We start from the raw sequence: 18,769 nt of genomic DNA, 5'->3' as shown, positions 1-18,769 counted from the left end.
CAGTGTGAGTGCGCCCTTAGACGCTAAAATAGCATCTATTTATCAGAACTGAGTTTTTCTTCACCACCGACCAAAAAGATGTTTCTCTCTTCTCCTGATTGACTTTGGCGAGAGTTTGATTCCTGCCAGGTATGTTTTGAAAACACCCTTTTCTCCCAATTGACGCCTTCAGGTTGGTGACAACCACGACGCATTTGTGCTGAGTCACCAGTGAACGCAGTCGCTCTATAAACTCTTACACCAGCGACGTCCACGGCCGCATGCTGTCGAAAGTGTCGACTACCACAGGACTGAGGATAAAGACGTTTGTGTTCGTAGCGCTCATCGTTAAAACTCTGCCCACAGATGACGCAGTCGTAAACACCGCGGGACTTTCTCGCCGGCGTACACGTTAGCATTGGATCATGACGTTACCTTCATATCTCAGGTTTCCCATGTGTAAAATCGCAGCGAGCAGTTTAGAAATCTCCCAGTTCTCTCTGTCTGTGAACATCAGCACCTGCAGAACAGAGAGAACACACTGTCACTCATGAGCTTAAGACTTTAGACGGAGCGGTAAAGTGACACACACACACACACACCTGGAGCTAACGTGTGTTTGCTGTACTGTAATCAGTGTGTGGTTACCTTCATTGCAGAGCGGATGTTGGAGTACTCTTTCAGGTCGTCTCGGCCGTCACACACCGTGCACTTGCCCTGCAGAGACACAGAGAAAGGAACTCATCAAATATTAAATATTATCAGTTTGAAGACATTCAACAAGGAACGTCACGCAATGAGACTTTGATATCAGGACTATGGGAGTGAGCTTCTTATTGGACACAATCAAACATGTCCGCCTACGTTCTCTGTCAAATGTTCAGGTTGAGCACGTCCTCGTAGACCTGGGGTCACATCCAGTAACTGCTCCCTCTCTCCAGCAGATGTGACAGTGAACAGGAAGACGCTGTGAACTCCTCCAGCCCAGTTTAAACTGCTTTGGTCACGATCTTCACACTTTGTTTTGTTGTTTTTCCGAAATATTGCAACTTTTTTGTCAGCTGGGATCGGCTCCAGCCCCCCGCGACCCCGACAGGGACAAGAGTGTGAAGATGAATGAATGAATGAATGAATGAATTGCAACTTTTTTGTCACAATTTTACGACTTTTTTTCACAAAATATTGCAACTTTCGTCACGATCTTCTGACCCATTTTCTCAATGTATTACGACTTTTTTGTTACAGTTTAACAACTCTTTCAAAATATTCTGATTTTTTATCCCAATCTTCCGACTTTTAACCTTAAAATATTGCAACTTTTTGTCGCAATTTTACGTCTTTTATGGCGCAAAATATTACAACTTTTTTGTCACGATCTTTCGTTATCCCCAAAGAAATTTAAGACAAAAGCAACTGTTCCTTTTCAACAAGCTCAGGCTCATAATCTTTCGCCTTTTTACCTTAAAATATTACAACTTTTTTGTTAGAATCTTTCAACTTTTTCTCAAAATATTGCGACTTTTGCCACAATCTTCCGACTTTATTTCTCTAAATCTTCCGTCTTTTTCCTCCCTCTCTCCAGCAGATGTGACAGTAAACAGGGAGACGTGGTGAACTCCTGCAGCCCAGTTTAAACTTCTTTGGTCCAGATTAGTAACGTTCACTAGTTCACTTGTTTCTCACAGACTGGAGCAGAAAGAGCCGGACGATGATCTCCAACATGTTGGATTCACAGTGTTGGAGCCTTTCACTCACTTTCAGACGCCACGCTTTGAGAACCGGAGATCCATCTTTAAAACCACACCCTGCTCAGTTTGGACACACACACTAAACGCTCCACGCTCAACATTTAAGGCTCTTTTTTTGGTGAACGTAAGGCTTTACTCACGATGGTCAGGTAAGTGTAGTCGGTGGCTTTGCTCAGGCCCAGTTTCTTCTTTTCTTCCGCGGTCATGCCCTTCAGCATGCAATAGAAGATGTGGTAGTTCCTCTCATCGTGGGCCTGCAGAGAGAGAGGAAGTTACATTAGAGTCTCCCCCCGGACACGTCTTCAAGTATAGAAAAACTACTGACTCCTATATTTCATTTATATCATAAAATAACTCAGAGATGAAGCTGGAAGCACATCCAGTGTTGCTCCCTCATTGAGAAATCTTGCCCTTCGCTGCACGTGCCCTTCGCTGCACGTGCCCTTCCCTGCACGTGCTCGCACTCCCGCGTGTACTCGCAGTAGCTCGAGACTCTTCTGTAACTGCGTTCTAGCTTCTACTGGAGGTTAACGAAGAGGCCCGAGGTTAAAGAGAAGCGCGGAAACGGCTCATCAAGATGACTAAGTCTACATTGTTTTTGTTTAAGATTATTTTTTGGCAGTTTTCAAGCCTTTTATTATACAGGACGGACAGGAAATGGGGTGAGAGAGATGGTAAATTGTACGTATATAGCGCCTTTCTAGTCTTCTGCCTACTCAAGGTGCTTTCACAGTGTTTGTCACATTCACACTGATGGCAGTGGACATCTACAGACCATCTAATCTGACCATTCACACCACATTCACACACCCATTCGCAGCACGGGGAGCGATTCTGGGTTCAGTGTCTTGCCCAAGGACACTTCGACATGCGGACTGGGGGAGGTGGGGATTGAACCACCAATCTCTTGAATGGAGGACGACCCACCCTACCACTTAGCGGCTGAGACAGGGGAGACGTGCTGCAAAGTGCCTCAGGTCAGAGTCAAACCCGCAGCCTCTGCCTGGAGGACCTTCAGCCTCCTGACACGGGGCGACTTCTCTAACCACTGTTGCACCGCTCGCCCAAAGTCTACAGGTTTGAGCCGGTTACCTGGAGACCTGCAACCAATCCGCGCAACAAAACAACGCAGCTGTTTCGAAGTCTAAGAAGAAATGACCATGTGTCCTGATCGACACACCGTTCTTGTTTGCTGTTAGTCCCATACGAGTTAGCGCTACTTCGTTACCTCCAAAATACCCGTATGTAAAAACTACAATGATTATTAAAGAGAGTGCGACTTGTTGCTGCTCATGGGGGAATTGTTGAGTCTCTGTAAATCATGAATAAGTCACAGGGTTTGGTGTTTACCTGCTCTACATGTAAAGAGTCTCGAGATAACTTGTTTAACTGTAAATAACTGTAATTCAGTTGTATGTGTATCCTGGTTAGATAGCCTGGATTTGCCCTGATTGAATATATATATATATTTATTTAGCACTTAACGTAACCTCTATTTATTTACTGTGCTGTTTCTTTTAGCTTCTGGATGATTGCGGCAGGTGTACCTTGAATTTATTTGTTATTTTTTTCTGCATTTGTTGCTGTTTATCATGAACCTTGATGTGGTTTGACGCCTGCTGCAGCTCACCTGTCCTATAATAGGGACACTAAAGTCGAACACTTTAACTCTAGCACGCCACTCTTACTATTTTAACGTATTCGGGCATCCTATCATGTTGGCCCAGACATCAACAGACGACCGTGACGACACAGAAGCTTCCACATTTAAAGGTTTTATGTTTCCGTTGAAGGTCTGAGCGGGCGGCGCCGTACCTGTCGGCAGACTCTGGATTTCTCCAGCAGGTACTGCTCGATCTTGGCGCCCTCTATGGCTCCTCTCTTGTTGAAATGGATGTCGATGTATTTCCCAAAACGAGACGAGTTGTCATTGCGGATGGTTTTGGCGTTGCCGAAGGCTGGAAGAGAACAGAAAGTGACACCACTGTGATACTGTAACGTCCTGCGGATGCACAGACAGGTGAGTTTTCATGAGGTTTCACGTGTAAGAACATTCGGGTGGTGAATGTAAAGCCCCTTTCACACATGCACTGCAAACCTTACATTGCGTAGACATTACCCGGCCAGGCTGTATGTGTGAAAGGCAATTATTCACATTCACCGCGACACGGTGGTGTGGTGGTTAGCACTGTCGCCTTACAGTGAGAGGGTTTCTCGCTCGAATCCCGGCTGGGGCCCTTCTGTGTGGAGTTTGTGCGTTCTCCCCGTGTCTGCGTGGGTTTTCTCCGGGTTCTCCGGTTTCCTCCCACAGTCCAAAGACGTGCAGGTGTTCGGTTCATTGATGACTCTAAATCACCCGTAGGTGTGAATGGTTGTCTGTCTCTGTTCGTCTCTATGTGTCCTGTGATAGACTGGCGTCCTGTCCAGGGTGGACCCCGCCTCACGCCCGATGTCAGCTGGGATCGGCTCCAGCCCCCCCACGACCCCGACAAGGACAAGCGGTTGAAGATGAATGGATAAATGAGTCAGACCACCCTCCCCGCACCAGAGTACAAAGACCGTTTAAGGGTGAGCCCATGTGTGAATACAGCCGCTCATTCCATGGTGTTTTGATGACGTTTATAACATGCGTTAGAAGAAGAAGAAGAAGAAGAAGAAGAAGAAGAAGAAGAAGGGTGATTTACACAAAGACGATAACGGAAACGTCCAACTGGAGAGACGACGAGATTCAGGAACTTCTGTCACTAAGGACCGACGCTAAAATCAGAGGCTCTGTCGTTTGTGACCAAATTAAGAACCGGCTCCGTCACGTTCTCTACACAGTCGACCAAACGGAGCATTTCCTGCAGGAGTGAACGCGTCTGAGACAGGGAATCTCCAGACCTGGTTCTCCCGACACTGCCCAGTGGTTCACATTTGAAAAAACAGCTTAAGTCCATACGTGGTGTCCCTAAAAGTGTGTGTGTGTGTGTGTGTGTGATTCCTACCTTCTAGTATAGGGTTGGCCTCCAGGACCTGCTGTTCTATCCAGGAGTGCTGACCGCTGATGGCTGCCAAGAACTGAAGGATCAGTTTGGTGCTTTCTGTCTTTCCCGCTCCGGACTCACCGCTATTGAACACACGGACACACACAAATAGGCGTCAGTATTTCACTCTGGACCAAAGAGGGGAACCGACATCGTGGCTAAACCTCAGATCTTTGTCACATAGGCTCTGTTCCTACCTGATGATGCAGCACTGGTCGCGGTTGTTCCTCTGCATGTTGAAGTAACAGTTGTCGGCGATGGCAAAGATGTGGGGCGGCATTTCTCCGATCTTCTTGTTGGTGTAGAGGCGGATCTGGTCGGCCGTGTAGATGGGCAGCAGCTGGTAAGGGTTGACAGCCACCAGGATGGAGCCGGTGTAAGTCTGCACACAAAGGAGGAACTGATTTAGGGCCTTTTAAATTTACAGTTCTGATCAGAAAGGAGGCTAGAAATATTCCTTTAAGCTTTGGACAATCCTTGAGACCTAAGAGTCAGGACAGAGCGCGAACCTTACATTTAATTACTGATCATTATCACTGATGCATTCATGTGTGAGCAGCATTTTTGTTGTGTTTGGGGCGAGGAGCGTTTTAATTTAATCTGCGAAAAACATGTCAATGATGCTAATGAGTACCGTATTTTCTGCACTATAAGGCGCACCACCATGTCTCAAAAGCCGACAGTGCTCCTTATAATCCGGTGCTCCTTATATAAGGACCAATATTGAGCCACAACAGGTCTCCAACTACGGTGAGCAGCCGCCGACTCTATTTTCCCCCGTAGAAGAAGTAACGCACGGTGCATGTTGAGATATACGACTGCGTGAAGCGTGCCGTTTCATTTCCATGTGTGTGTTTGTGTAAAGAGCCCAAAATGGCTCCTGTTAAGAGACACGCTTACGACGCAGAGTTTACACTCAAGGCCATTAGTCACGCAGTAGAACACGGGAATAGAGCAGCAGCCAGAGAGTTGAACATGAACCAATCAATGGTGCCGAAGTGGAGGAAGCAACAAGACGACCTCCCCTGACTGTTGTGTTGACGTTCCCTTTAGCGCAGCTCCATCTAATGGATGCAGAACGTAACCCCAGCCTCCACTGTAGCGTCTGTTCTATGCACCTTATAACGCGGAAAATACGGTAATAAAAACCTTATGATTGATGATGATTTGCGCTGAAAGTAGATGAAAGTGTTTCTAATAATCTGACACTATTTGGGAGACAATAAAACTTAATTCCTGATAACATTGCATCGATTTTTAGAAGATGAAGAGGTGTGTTGTGTATTCAGCAGTATGGAGAGTAACTACTGTATTTTCTACAGTGTATCGTGACACTGTGACTTCATGATACGCGACCGGCTTTCTTTACAACATGCACTGGAATCATTTCTAACATTTATGCGCTTAAACGTTCATTACGTGCACTTTACAGATACAGATACAGGAAATACACTGTTACTGTTTTTGGGCCCATGCATCAGAATACATGCATTAAGCTGAGGTCTGAACTCATTCCAGCTACGCTCTGGCGTGCATGAGCCGCTGACTTACCCTGCCGCCACAGTTTGTCTTCAGTGAAAACAGGAAAAAGGGAGGAGAGGAAGGAAGGAGGGCGGCAAGTTTCGGGCGAGAGAGAGAAACAAGAAAGTGAGAAGAAACACAGATAACAGAGATAACAGCAGACATCTGTCGTTAGTGAGATTATGATAAAGGAGTGTTTCTAAAGAGCGTTAAAGCCCAAGATAGAGGTTTAAGTCAGTCCATAGGTGACTCGGCTGTATGGACCATGGATGGAGCGTGGACTGGTGGCTGGAGAGGTGCCAGTTCATCTCCTGGGCACTGCTGAGGTGCTGTCGAGCAAGGCACCGAACCCCCAACTGCTCGGGGCGCCGGGCTATTGGCAGTATATAGGTCCTGTTTGTGCATGTGTGTGTATTTCGGGCCTTTGTGCCTTTGTGTGTGTGTGTGTGTGTGTGTGCATGGGTGTGTATTTCGGGCCTTTGTGTGTGTGTGTGTGTGTGTGTGTGTGTGTGTGTGTGTGTGTGTGTGTATTTCGGGCCTTTGTGTGTGTGTGTGTGTGTGTGTGTGTGTGTGTGTGTGGGTGGGTGTATTTTGGGCCTTTGTGTGTGTGTGTGTGTGTGTGTGTGTGTGTGTGTATTTTGGGCCTGTGTGTGTGTGTGTGTGTGTGTGTGTGTGTGTGTGTGTGTGTGTGTGTGTGTGTGTGTGTGTGTGTGTGTGTGTGTGTATTTTGGGCCTGTGTGTGTGTGTGTGTGTGTGTGTGAGTGTGTGTAACCTGTGTAATAATAATAACAGAGTGAAATAATTGAATTTCCCCTGCGGGATAAAAACAAAGGAATTCTACTTCTTCTTCTACTTAACAGGCAAAGTCTCACACACACACACACACACACACACACACACACACACACAATCGGCCAAGGACCATAAAGCTGCATTCTCTCTCATTTCCAGCAGGGGGCGACTCCACTGGCTCCAAAACAAACAGAAGTCCAATTGTGTAGAAGTCAATGAGAAAATGAGCCAACCACGGCTCAGTTGTAGCTCCTTTTTAACATGTGCAGCAAACAGCAAAAATAAAGACTGTTTTGTGAGTATTTGTTGGATTAGTGATATCTAAATGTTGCTGAACCAGTCAACGATGTTGTGATGTGGGAAAAGAACATTTGACCGTAAGAAAATAGCATGAAACCATTTAAAAAGTCTCCTAAATGAGCCGCTGAACACAGACACGCACTTTCCATCAGATCAACTGTGAACTCAAGACGACCCTTTGGAAACGTTCAGGTCCAAAGGTTTCACGCGTACTGTGACGCGTCCGAAAGGCTGCGGTGGCAGAGCTCTCCTTCCTGCTGTGTGCTCTCATAGACAACATTCATGCAGAACAACCCATCACCTGTCTCTGTAAACCTGTTCTGATTGGCTAACGTGAGAAATATGGCGCTCCTCTGCAAAGGTAGCTGTGAAGCCGTGGGCGGAGATACTCAGACGGAGGGCGGTGTATTGCACTGAGCCTGCGTGTGACACAGGAAGAGGCGTCACATCTGAATCGTTGAGTCTCGTGTTTTCTGACTGCGTCGTCTTATTCCACAGTTTGTGGGTTTGTAGGCGCTGCAGAGACCCAAACATCACGTGTCCCCTTTAAGGATGACTGCTGTGACAAGGGTGAACGCTCATGAGACTCAAGAGAAGTGTGACACACGTTGCAGGAAATGATTCTTTGTCACAAACTGCTGCACGCTTATCAACAGCCGCTGCACTTCTCGTATCGCTCTCTTCTATCTGAACCTCTCCTCCTCGCTCTCTGCTGCCCCGCCTTTACATGCTCGCAGTCTTCACCCGGCAACAGTTGTCATGCAGTTGATGTGCAAAGTGGAAACTTGAAACACAGACCCGTGGGGGTGTGTCTAATTCTTACAGAGACTCAGAGAGAAGCCTGATACGAAATCACAAGAAACACAGCTGGACATTATTCATCTCATCTCATCTTCAGCCTCTTATCCGGGGTCGGGTCTCGGGGCAGCAGCTTTAGCAGGGGACCCCAAACTTCCCTTTCCCGGGCCACATTAACCAGCTCTAACTGGGGGATCCTGAGGCGTTCCCAGGCCAGTGTGGAGATCTAATCTCTCCACCTGGTCCTGGGTCTTCCCCGAGGCCTCCTCCCAGCTGGACGTGCCTGGAACACCTCCCTAGGGAGGCGCCCAGGGTTCATCCTTACCAGATGATCCTGAACCACCTCAACTGGCTCCTTTCAACACAAAGGAGCAGCTGCTCTACTCCGAGTTCCTCACGGATGCTGAACTTCTCCCCCTCTCTCTAAGGGAGACTCCAGACCCCCTCCTGAGGAAACACATTTCACACGCTTGGACCTGGACCTGGTTCTTTGGGTCCTGACCCAGCTTTCATGACCACAGGTGAGGGTAGGAACCAGGACTGACCGGTAGATCCAGAGCTTTGCCTTCCTCAGCTCTCTTTTCGTCACAACGGTGCGGTAGAGCGACTGCAGCTCCGCCCCCGCTGCTCCGATTCTCCGGCCAAACTCACGCTCCATCGTCCCCTCACTCGTGAACAAGATCCATGATGCAACATGGCTGGACATTGTTCTAGTTCACACACAAAGACGGTGACGAAAACAGTCTTTTATCAGAAACATCGTCAAAGTACGGCCGCTCCTCTCATTAAAGATGCTGAATAAACGTATTCATGATTTCATTACAAATAGATGAGATTATTGCAAAGCTCTTTTTACTGCTCCTCTTTTACTTTAACTTTGAACTTTAACCCTTTGAGCTTCATCAGTTGTTTGAAAAGGACTCTATAAATAAAGTTCCCCCCGTGTCTGCGTGGGTTTTCTCCGGGTTCTCCGGTTTCCTCCCACAGTCCAAAGACGTGCAGGTGTTCGGTTCATTGATGACTCTAAATCACCCGTAGGTGTGAATGGTTGTCTGTCTCTGTTTGTCTCTATGTGTCCTGTGATACACTGGCGTCCTGTCCAGGGTGGACCCCGCCTCACGCCTGATGTCAGCTGGGATCGGCTCCAGCCCCCCACGACCCCGACAGGGACAAGAGGATGATATTTTTACTGTAGTGTATCAAAGAGAAGTCTGTTTATTATAATCTGCTGCTGCCTCACAGTAATTACATATTTAAATTCAGTGTGAAATAGAAGGAGATAGAAGGATCATCTTCAGGTCCTGTCTTGTTTCAAATGTGTATTATTAATATTGTGTCTTCTGTTAATGACTGTAATGTTCATGTTTATGCAGATGACACTATTCTGTATTGTTTAATTGACTCTGTACAAGTTGCTGTTGAGAACCAACAACTTTATTTAATATCCTTCAAAAAGCACTTTAAAAAGTACTTAATGCAAACAAAACAAAGATGATGCTTTACTCTAGAACAAGACACTGATTTAGCAGCTTACACTGATCCAGTGATAAGATGCAGTAAAACATCAGTACAGGCACAGATCAAAATGGTGTTTGTGGATGTTTTTAAATCTGGTTTTAAATACAAAAACAAACATTTTGCACACCAAGACATTTATTGCTTATTATAATTAAAATCAGAAATCAAAACAGTAAAAACTGATCAAGTTTTATTGTTTTTATTTCCCTTTATGATGCAGACAATTGATTATGGATTGATTGATAAAGACCAAAGTATAATAACAGTTATATAACACTGACAGCACTGCAAGATACAACAGTTTTACATTTATATAAAGCAAATGAAATTATTACACATTTAATACAAAATAAAAACACCTTAGACTAAACTAATGTTAAAAAGTTAATTACCAACATGTTAAAAATGTTAAAAATGTTAAAAACAATATGACAGAACAGAGCAGCCCCCTCCTGTGGGTCAGGCTGCAGCCCAAAGCACTGATCTCTATAATCACAGATATACACAACAAAGACAAAGACAAAGAGTAAACAATATATACAATATAATTTACTATGATATAATATAAAATATAACTAATATAGAAACTAAGGGGTCATCTGAACCCTGTTATGATCAAAGGACGACTTCTGACCTTCACACCTTTTATTTATTATTTTCAGTCTAATTATCATAGTTTCCCAGTATCTTACTTTCTATCATTATGATTATTTTTATTATTATAATTGTTGGGTATTTATAACTTTAGGGGTTTATATATGTGTTATTGTCTCCACCAAGAAGGTTCTGTTTTCTATTGGTCTGTTTTTTTGGTTTGTCTCTTTTTCAGCGTGATTACAGGAAAAACTCCCGGCTGGATCATCATGGATCTTGGTGGAAGGATGAAGCACGGTCCAAGGAAGGACACAGTCAGTTTTTGAGTGATATAAATATATTTTACTGACGTTGCAAGATCGGGCTGTTGTGCTGCATTCATGTGGTGTTGTAAGAATCAGACAAATGAGTTCTCGACTGGGAAAGTTCAAACTCTCTCTCTGATGTTTTTGGCCCAGAGGTTCACAGCGACTACAACGACACAGAGCATCAGCAGCAGAACACTGAGCACTGAGCATCTCACTATGTAGAAGGTGGAGGGACCTTTAAAGGGCTTTAGAGCCGTTCTGGTCGTTGACACACACCGATTATCTGCTGACGTTACTGCACACCAATACTCCCCTGTGTCTGCCAGTGAGACATTAGAGATAACCAGGCTCCCATTAGAGTGACTGTTCACTCTGCTCAGATCAGATGCTACATGAACTATTCTTCCTTCTGTTCGGTTCGACTTTACGAACCAACCGTGCAACATACCCTGATCAAAATCTCTGCATCTGAGAGTGACGTCGTCTCCTTCTGTGAAGAGCTCTACAGCAGGTGGGACAGATTGGGGACACACCACCAGTCGGTACGATAGCATTTGGATAGAGGTTTGACACGTGTACACACCTGAGTGATTTAATGTTAGTGATGTAAACACCAGTGAGTAGTTTTGGTCCACAGTCACAGTCTGGTTTTGTTGTCCTAGGACAGTGTAGGATCGTGTTTCCCAATCATACTTCGTCCATCGTGGGGGCTGGTCATCAGTGAACTCAGCAGCAGTGCACGGCAACACAGCCGTCTCTTCCACTGAACGGTAGATTGCCTCTGTTTGTAGTTTCAGCTGTACGCGTTGACTGCTAACACACTGCTGTTGGTTCATCACCAGACAGGTGTACCTTGTAAAGTCCGTTATTCCAACGTTTGATACATGAAGAGCTGATGAGTTTGTCTCCACTTGGTATCTTCCTCTTACTTCGTCCATCACTGACGTCGTATTGTCCCCAAAAACTCTGGTCCACATTTTTTCATATCTTAAATCACGCTTCAGCCACTGCACATCCAGATTGTCAGCTGCCCCGTGACATGGCAGGTCCGCTGTTTGTCCAGATCTATAGTAAAAATATGTGTGCTTACCTACTGAACTACAAACAGTAACAGTGATGTTTTTCTCATGAGTCACGTTGCCCTCAGTCCAACACTCCTCTTGGTACAGGCCGGAGTCTGAATGGGTCAGGTTGTGGATCGTGTAAGAAGAAATATTTGGCGTGCTGACAAGTCGTCGTTTCAAGTCTTCAGGTACTGTGGAGTTCTGGGACCAGAGGTCAGAGGTGTTCCACAGGACAAGCTTCTCCTCACCAACAAATCTGGAGATCAGGCAGGAGTTGGCCGCCTTCGGGAGGCTGAAGGTGTAAGAGTCCCCCTCCTCTTTGATGGTGATGAGTTGTTCTGCATGAATGTTGTTGATGAGAGCAAACAGCAGGAAGGAGAGCTCTGCGACTGCAGCCATTCTGCTCTGAGGTCTCCTTGTGAGTGTCCACGAACACTGACACCACTCCCCTCATAAGCTCTGTGTCGACCCTCGTCAGCAGCTCCTCCTTTGTGACTTCTTTATCTCATCATCATAGGAAACTTTGAAGCGTCAGGCTCTCTATCAAGTCATCTATGTTCTCTGGAAGTGTCTAAAACCACTGAGGCTGTCGTGTCTTCAAACACAGATTTTAAAGAAATTCCAGGAAACCACCAGTGAGAAGTGTGTGTTTGTGTGTGACAGAGAGACATAATGATAGTGTGTATGTATCTTCATCTGTGATGGTGGAGGGAGAGAGATAATAAAGATAGCTGCTTCGCAGCCTGTATCAGGGCCGAGCATTTTGAGGAGGAAAGGCTAAAGATGCACATTTAGTCTAATGGAGGGTGAAGAAAACTGCAAAGCAACAAATGAAAACTGATTTAGTACAAGATGATCAACTTGCAACGCCATGGGCTTGAGCTCACAACCCGACGACTTAAAAGGGAAACACTGATCTCAATGAGCTTTTGGCTGAGTGGTCACAAAACTGGCTGCATAACACTAAGCAAACAATTGGCAGCACTGCATTGAAATGCAGGTTTTTGAACCATTGTCAAAAAGTCATCTATCACTAGAAAATACGGAGAGTTTAGGTGCAAAGTTTGGGGTGTCTTCATGCATGGGAACATGGATTTCTTAGGAAGAAGAGGAGTAAGTACACGACAGCATGTTAAGCCAGGACTTGGAGAGGTTTGTGTGTCCCTGTGAACCTGATGGCTGTTTTGTCTTGAACCTCGTGCTGCTGGTAGGGTCTTCCATGGCAGAGAGTTCTCTGGTGAGGGGCCGGACTAATAATGGTTCACAAAGACTTCATGGTAAATTGAAGTTGAGGTAGAGAGACCCAGACTGGAGGAAGCCTGGGGCCCTTGCCTGGAGCCAGGCTCAGACAGAGGGCTCGTCAGACCACATGGGTAATGATGGAGACACCTGGAGAGGCATGATCAGGAGGAACTGCCTTCCTGATTTAAACCAGAGCGGTCATTCATTATTCTACTTCTGTGCTCGTCATGGATTTTCTGTTAACAAACACCATGTTTGAACATAAGGATGCTCTTAAGTGTACATGGCACTCTAAGCTGAAGGTCAATGATCGATTTTGTGATCGTAACGTCTGATCTGAGGCTGCATGTTTTGGACACTCGGGTGTAGAGAGGGATGGAGCTGTCAACCGATCAACATCTGGTGATGAGTTGAATCAGGGGATGGGGGAGCTGGGAACATCTGGAGGAGGCTCCTTTCCAAGAGATCTTTGCCAAACCTCTGGCAGTGCTTTTCTGGCATCCCTGTGGAGGCTTGGGGCATTGTCGATCAGGGAAGCTACTCAAGAGGGGGAAACGGGGAACCAACCAAGCTGTTTACAGTAAGGATGGGACCTCAACTGAGGAGGTAATCGGACGGTGGAAGGAGGACTTTGAGGAACTCCTGAATCCAACTAACGCTCCCTCTATGGTAGAGGAAGAGCCAGATGATGTGGGATCGTCATCAATCTTTGGTGGTAGTCACTGAGGTAGTCAAACAACTCTGCAGTAGCAAAATCCCGGGGATTGATGAGATTCGTCGGGAAATGCTGAAAGCTTTGGGTTGGGACGGGCTGTCTTGGTTGGCACGTCTCTGGTCCCCCTGTTCAAAAAGGGGGACCAGAGAGTGTCTGCCAAATATAGGGGTATCACACTACTCAGCCTCCCTAGTAAAGTCTACTCCAAGGTGCTGGAAAGCAGCGGAACAATTCGCGTCCTGTACGTGGCACAACGGTCCAGCTCGGACATTGCTTACTCTGGGTAGGGAATGAGTCCTTAGCCCAAGTGAAAGAGTTCAAAAACCTGGGGGTCTTGTTCACGAGGATGGAACGGGAGTTTGGCCAGAAGATCGGAGCAGCGGGGGCGGTGCTGCAGTCGCTCTACCGCACCGTTTTGACAAAAAGAGAGCTGAGGAAGGCAAAGCTCTGGATCTACCGGTCAATCTTGGTTCCTACCCTCACCTGTGGTCACGAAAGCTGGGTCAGGACCCAAAGAACCAGGTTGCGAATACAAGCGGCCAAAATGATTTTTCTCAGGAGGGGGTCTGGAGTCTCCCTTAGAGAGAGGGTGAGAAGTTCAGCATCCGTGAGGAACTCGGAGTAGAGCCGCTGCTCCTTTGCGTTGAAAGGAGCCAGTTGAGGTGGTTCAGGATCATCTGGTAAGGATGAACCCTGGGCGCCTCCCTAGGGAGGTGTTCCAGGCACGTCCAGCTGGGAGGAGGCCTCGGGGAAGACCCAGGACCAGGTGGAGAGATTAGATCTCCACACTGGCCTGGGAACGCCTCAGGATCCCCCAGTTAGAGCTGGTTAATGTGGCCCGGGAAAGGGAAGTTTGGGGTCCCCTGCTGGAGCTGCTGCCCCTGAGACCTGACCCCAGAAGAGCGGCTGAAAATTAGTGATTGTGTTAAAAAAAAAAAAGAGCTGATCTTTTCAGTCAGGTGTGTTGATGCAGTGACCCATCTAAAGGATGCGTGTTAGGGGTCCACAGCACAATGACTGATACATTCATCTTGCAACATCATGGGCTTTATCTCAATCCACTTTGAGATAAAGGGTGACGGACGCTCTGAGTCCTTCCTTGTCCTTCCTGTCGTCTCTTCCCTCTTTGCATGTCCTCTTCTTTACATTTAACCCCTACTTCCTGTTTCATCCCTTCCTGTTTCATCCCTTATGGGAGTTTTCTGTGGATGTTGTGGACATTGCTGCAGCCTGATGCTGCTCATGCGGTGCAGGGCCCTCACTGTGTTTGCTGCAGCTCGTGTGCCAATGCATGTGTGCCGTCTCAGTCCGTGTTGGGCCGGTGTTGAGCAGCGGTCAAGTCTGTCAGAGCAGCTCAAAGTGGTCCAAGCTGAAACTTGACCTGTGGATGCTGTCATGGAATTAAATAGTTTCAGAAAAAAGATATATTTCAAAAGTTAAAGAGGCTGAACTTGACATTCAGAGCATTAATACTGCAGTGAACAAATGTTTGCCACGTGCTGATATGGTGGAGTTATGGCGTCCTGAGCAGAGGAGGAAGCCACTCTCCCTCTGTGTTTGTTGTAATCTGCGTTTCTCTGTCCTTGTTTTGGTAGGTGGTGACTCAAACACAATATGTGTCTTTGTCTCTTCTTCTTTCTTAAATAATAGGATTATTAATTGCTTGCGAACATGAGCCTCCATGTACGGAGAGGAAGACTCTCATGAGACTCAAGAGAACGCGTGACATACGTTGGAGGAAATTATTCTTTGTCACAAACTGCTGCACGCTTATCAACAGCCGCTGCACTTCTCATATCGCTCTCTTCTATCTGTACCTCTCCTCCTCGCTCTCTGCTGCCCCGCCTTTACATGCTCGCAGTCTTCACCCGGCAACAGTTGTCATGCAGTTGATGTGCAAAGTGGAAACTTGAAACACAGACACGTGGTGGGGTGTCTAATTCTGACAGAGACTTAGGGCGCACTCACACTGTCCTTCCACACCGGGCCAAAACAGGTTTTTCAGCTAAAGCCTAGTGCGTTTGACCAGTGTGAGTGCAACCAATCCGCGCATAACTCGGCACGCCGGCCGTCCACGGCCCGTCTGAGAGAGGTGGGCTTTTGTAGAGCGCGTTTGCACGAACGTACGAGCACGAGCGTGTGCACGTGTACGAGCACGAGGCCTACGGAGGTTCTGAGGTCATTTCCTGTGCGCCTGTTGGGACGTAGAAAAAAGAAGGAGGGACCATGCGCGGACATTTAAAACAATGGCGGTGAAAGGTTCACGTTGGTGTGATGCGGAGGTGGAGTGTTTACTGCAGATTTGGTCGATGAAAAGATTCAAAAACAGTCGACAAGACGCACAAAAACTCCGAGGTCTACGGAAAGATCTGGAAACAAAGTGACGCATCGCCATGACGTCATCAATGCGTGTGACGTGTTACGGCGTGATGACGTATAGGCAGCAAGAAGCATTCTCCGAGGCCCAGGTAGTGTGAGTACAAACGGGCCTGGAGGGGGGGACAAGGACCCTAAAGCCCGGGGCACGGGACGGAGGCACAGTGGGAGTGCGCCCTGAGAGAGAAGCCTGATACTACATCAGAAGAAACATGGCTGGACATTGATCTAGATTCAGAATTTAATTGGAGTTCACACATTGAGATGGTGACAAATACGACTTTTTATCACTTGAGAAACATCGTGAAAGTTCGGCCGCTCCTCTCATTAAAGATGCTGAAGACGTATTCAGGCTTTATGAGATCAGTTGACTTAAAAAGTAAGTCACCACTCCCCTCATAAGCTCTGTGTCGACCCTCGTCAGCAGCTCCTCCTTTGTGGTTCATGAACGTGACTTCTTCTTTATCTCATCATCATAGGAAACTTTGAAGCGGCAGGCTCTCTATCAAGTCATCTATGTTCTTTGGACGTGTCGCAATACGTGTTTGTAACTTTTTGATCTGAACATTTTCAAAGTGTCATCTTGAGTTCACAGGAAAGGGTTGAGGTTGATTAAGTCAGTCATTATTTTGTTGTATGTTTATATGACTTTCTCAGTGCTCAAGGCGCTTTACAGAGTCCAGGTTCATTCACACAGACACACATGGTGGTGGTAAACTACGTAGTAGTCACAGTTGCCCTGGGGCAGACTGACGGATGCCTGGCAGCCAATCAGTGCCTACGGCCCCTCGACCACCTCCTCAAAGATACAGCAGTCAGACACATTCACACAAGGCAAGGTGGGTGAAGTGTCTCGCCCAAGGACACAACGACCATGACACAAGTAGTCATGATCGGTTATGTCAGCATGTTAGCATGCTAATAGTTAACACAATTTATAGCTAAGCCTGATAGGGATGTCTTCAGTTTTCAGTTTTTCAGTACAAATTGATATTTCGACCTGAAGTTGGTGTTAGATGAAAGTTCAGGGACCGGTTTCTCCTCAGGGAAACAAAGATATCTGAACCTGATATCATGGCACAAACCACAAACATCATCCTGCTGGTTGCACGATGGGAAAAGTCAGGAACCAATGACAATGGGCATCAAACTGAATTAAATTTCATGATTATCAATCAAACAGTTGTTGAGATATTTCAGTCTGGGCCGATGTAGCCACCAGAGACTTCTTCTCTCTTGATTTATTTCCTCAGTAAACGTTTTCCTAATGAGTTTATGTCTCAATCTCTAGTTTCAAGTCTTATCAATAGAGCATGATGTCCATTGAGGGCGCACTTATACTTTCCTTCCGCACCGGGCCAAAACAGGTTTTTCGGGTCAAGCCTAGTGCGTTTGACCAGTGTGAGTGCAACCGCTCCGCGCATAACTGCGGCCAGCTGGCCGTCCACGGCCCGTCTGAGAGAGGTGGGCTTTTTTAAAGCGCGTTTGCACATGTACGAGCATGAGCGTGCCCACGTGTACGTGTACAAGCACGAGCACGAGCACAAGGCCTACGACGGTTCTGACGTAATTTAGGTGCGCCTGTTGGGACATAGAAAAAAGAAGGAGGGACCATGCGCGGACATTTAAAACAATGGCGGTGAAAGGTTCACGTTGGTGTGATGCGGAGGTGGAGTGTTTACTGCAGATTTGGTCGATGAAAAGATTCAAAAACAGTCGACAAGACGCACAAAAACTCTGAGGTCTACGGAAAGATCTGGAAACAAAGCCACGCATCGCCATGACGTCATCAATGCGTGTGACGTGTTACGGCGTGATGACGTATAGGCAGCAAGAAGCATTCTCCGAGGCCCAGGTAGTGTGAGTACAAACGGGCCTGGAGGGGGGGGACAAGGACCCTAAAGCACGGGGCACGGGACGGAAGGACAGTGTGAGTGCGCCCTAAGTCAACTATGGTCCTGTTTAGAGTCAAGCAGACCAGAAAGCAGGGGACTTTAGGTCGGGGCTACCATGTGATAGACAGGTCCACATGCAGCAACAGGGTTGAAAGAGACCTATTGACGTCACTGTTGACATAAAAATCGCCCTGAACTTGTTTTTTGGGTGTTTTCTGTGACTTTGACCCTCTCACAGTGTGTCTTCACTTTAACTGTAACAGTACTGGGAGCTGTTTGTGACGAGCAGGTTGTCGTTGTGTGTCAGTGTCAGCTAAAGAACAGTACTCACGTATATGAGCTTCTCTCTGTATCTGATGAGCAGGTTGCGGAGGATGCCTGCTTCGTTGAGGTCTCCCAGGCGGATCATGTCCTCCACACCGTGGATGGAGGTGGGGTGCATCGGCTTGATGTTGGTGGCATTCTGGGGGGAAATCCAGTGCTCCTGGTTCGGGGTTCAGAATTTGGACGATTCATTAAAATGGCTTGTTTATCATAGTTTTAGCATGCTAACGCTAACGAGCGTAACAAAAGCACTCACATTTCCCTCATCATCCAGCACCTGGATCTGTCCGGAGTCACAGAGTTTGACCACGGCGCCGATCGGCACCTCAAACTCCCGACCAGTCTTCAAGTCCAACCAGACATAGTCGCCCTGGAGAGAAAAGAAAAAGGAAATAAAAACCTAAACCGGGATCAATATCAGGATCGTAATTTAGTCGAATCACAATCAGAGAAAGAATCAACATTTTGAAAATCGAGAGAAATCAGAACCAGGAAGGAACAACGGGCCTCATTCACGACGTTTTTAAAGTGTAATTCCAGCATAAAATCACCCCATTCATCAAATAATC

General features: G+C 46.7%; 1 protein-coding gene across 3 annotated transcripts in view; it reads right to left on the bottom strand.

Annotated features, from left to right (window-relative positions):
* Positions 1–18,769, bottom strand: part of myo7aa (myosin VIIAa) — a gene marked incomplete at its 5' end in the record, with an annotated part of 95,423 nt that overhangs the window by 61,653 nt on the left and 15,001 nt on the right. For all 3 annotated transcript variants that reach the window (XM_083913792.1, XM_083913791.1, XM_083913790.1), the window contains 8 exons: positions 415–499; positions 628–696; positions 1,868–1,981; positions 3,543–3,685; positions 4,715–4,836; positions 4,951–5,135; positions 18,208–18,360; positions 18,457–18,570. In XM_083913792.1, coding sequence (XP_083769918.1) covers positions 415–499; positions 628–696; positions 1,868–1,981; positions 3,543–3,685; positions 4,715–4,836; positions 4,951–5,135; positions 18,208–18,360; positions 18,457–18,570 — 985 coding nt within the window. The remainder of the gene's footprint in view (positions 1–414; positions 500–627; positions 697–1,867; positions 1,982–3,542; positions 3,686–4,714; positions 4,837–4,950; positions 5,136–18,207; positions 18,361–18,456; positions 18,571–18,769) is intronic.

The sequence above is a fragment of the Echiichthys vipera genome, assembly GCF_963691815.1.
Source record: "Echiichthys vipera genome assembly, chromosome: 5".
NCBI lineage: Eukaryota > Metazoa > Chordata > Actinopteri > Perciformes > Trachinidae > Echiichthys > Echiichthys vipera.
This window is presented reverse-complemented; position numbering and strand designations above follow the sequence as displayed.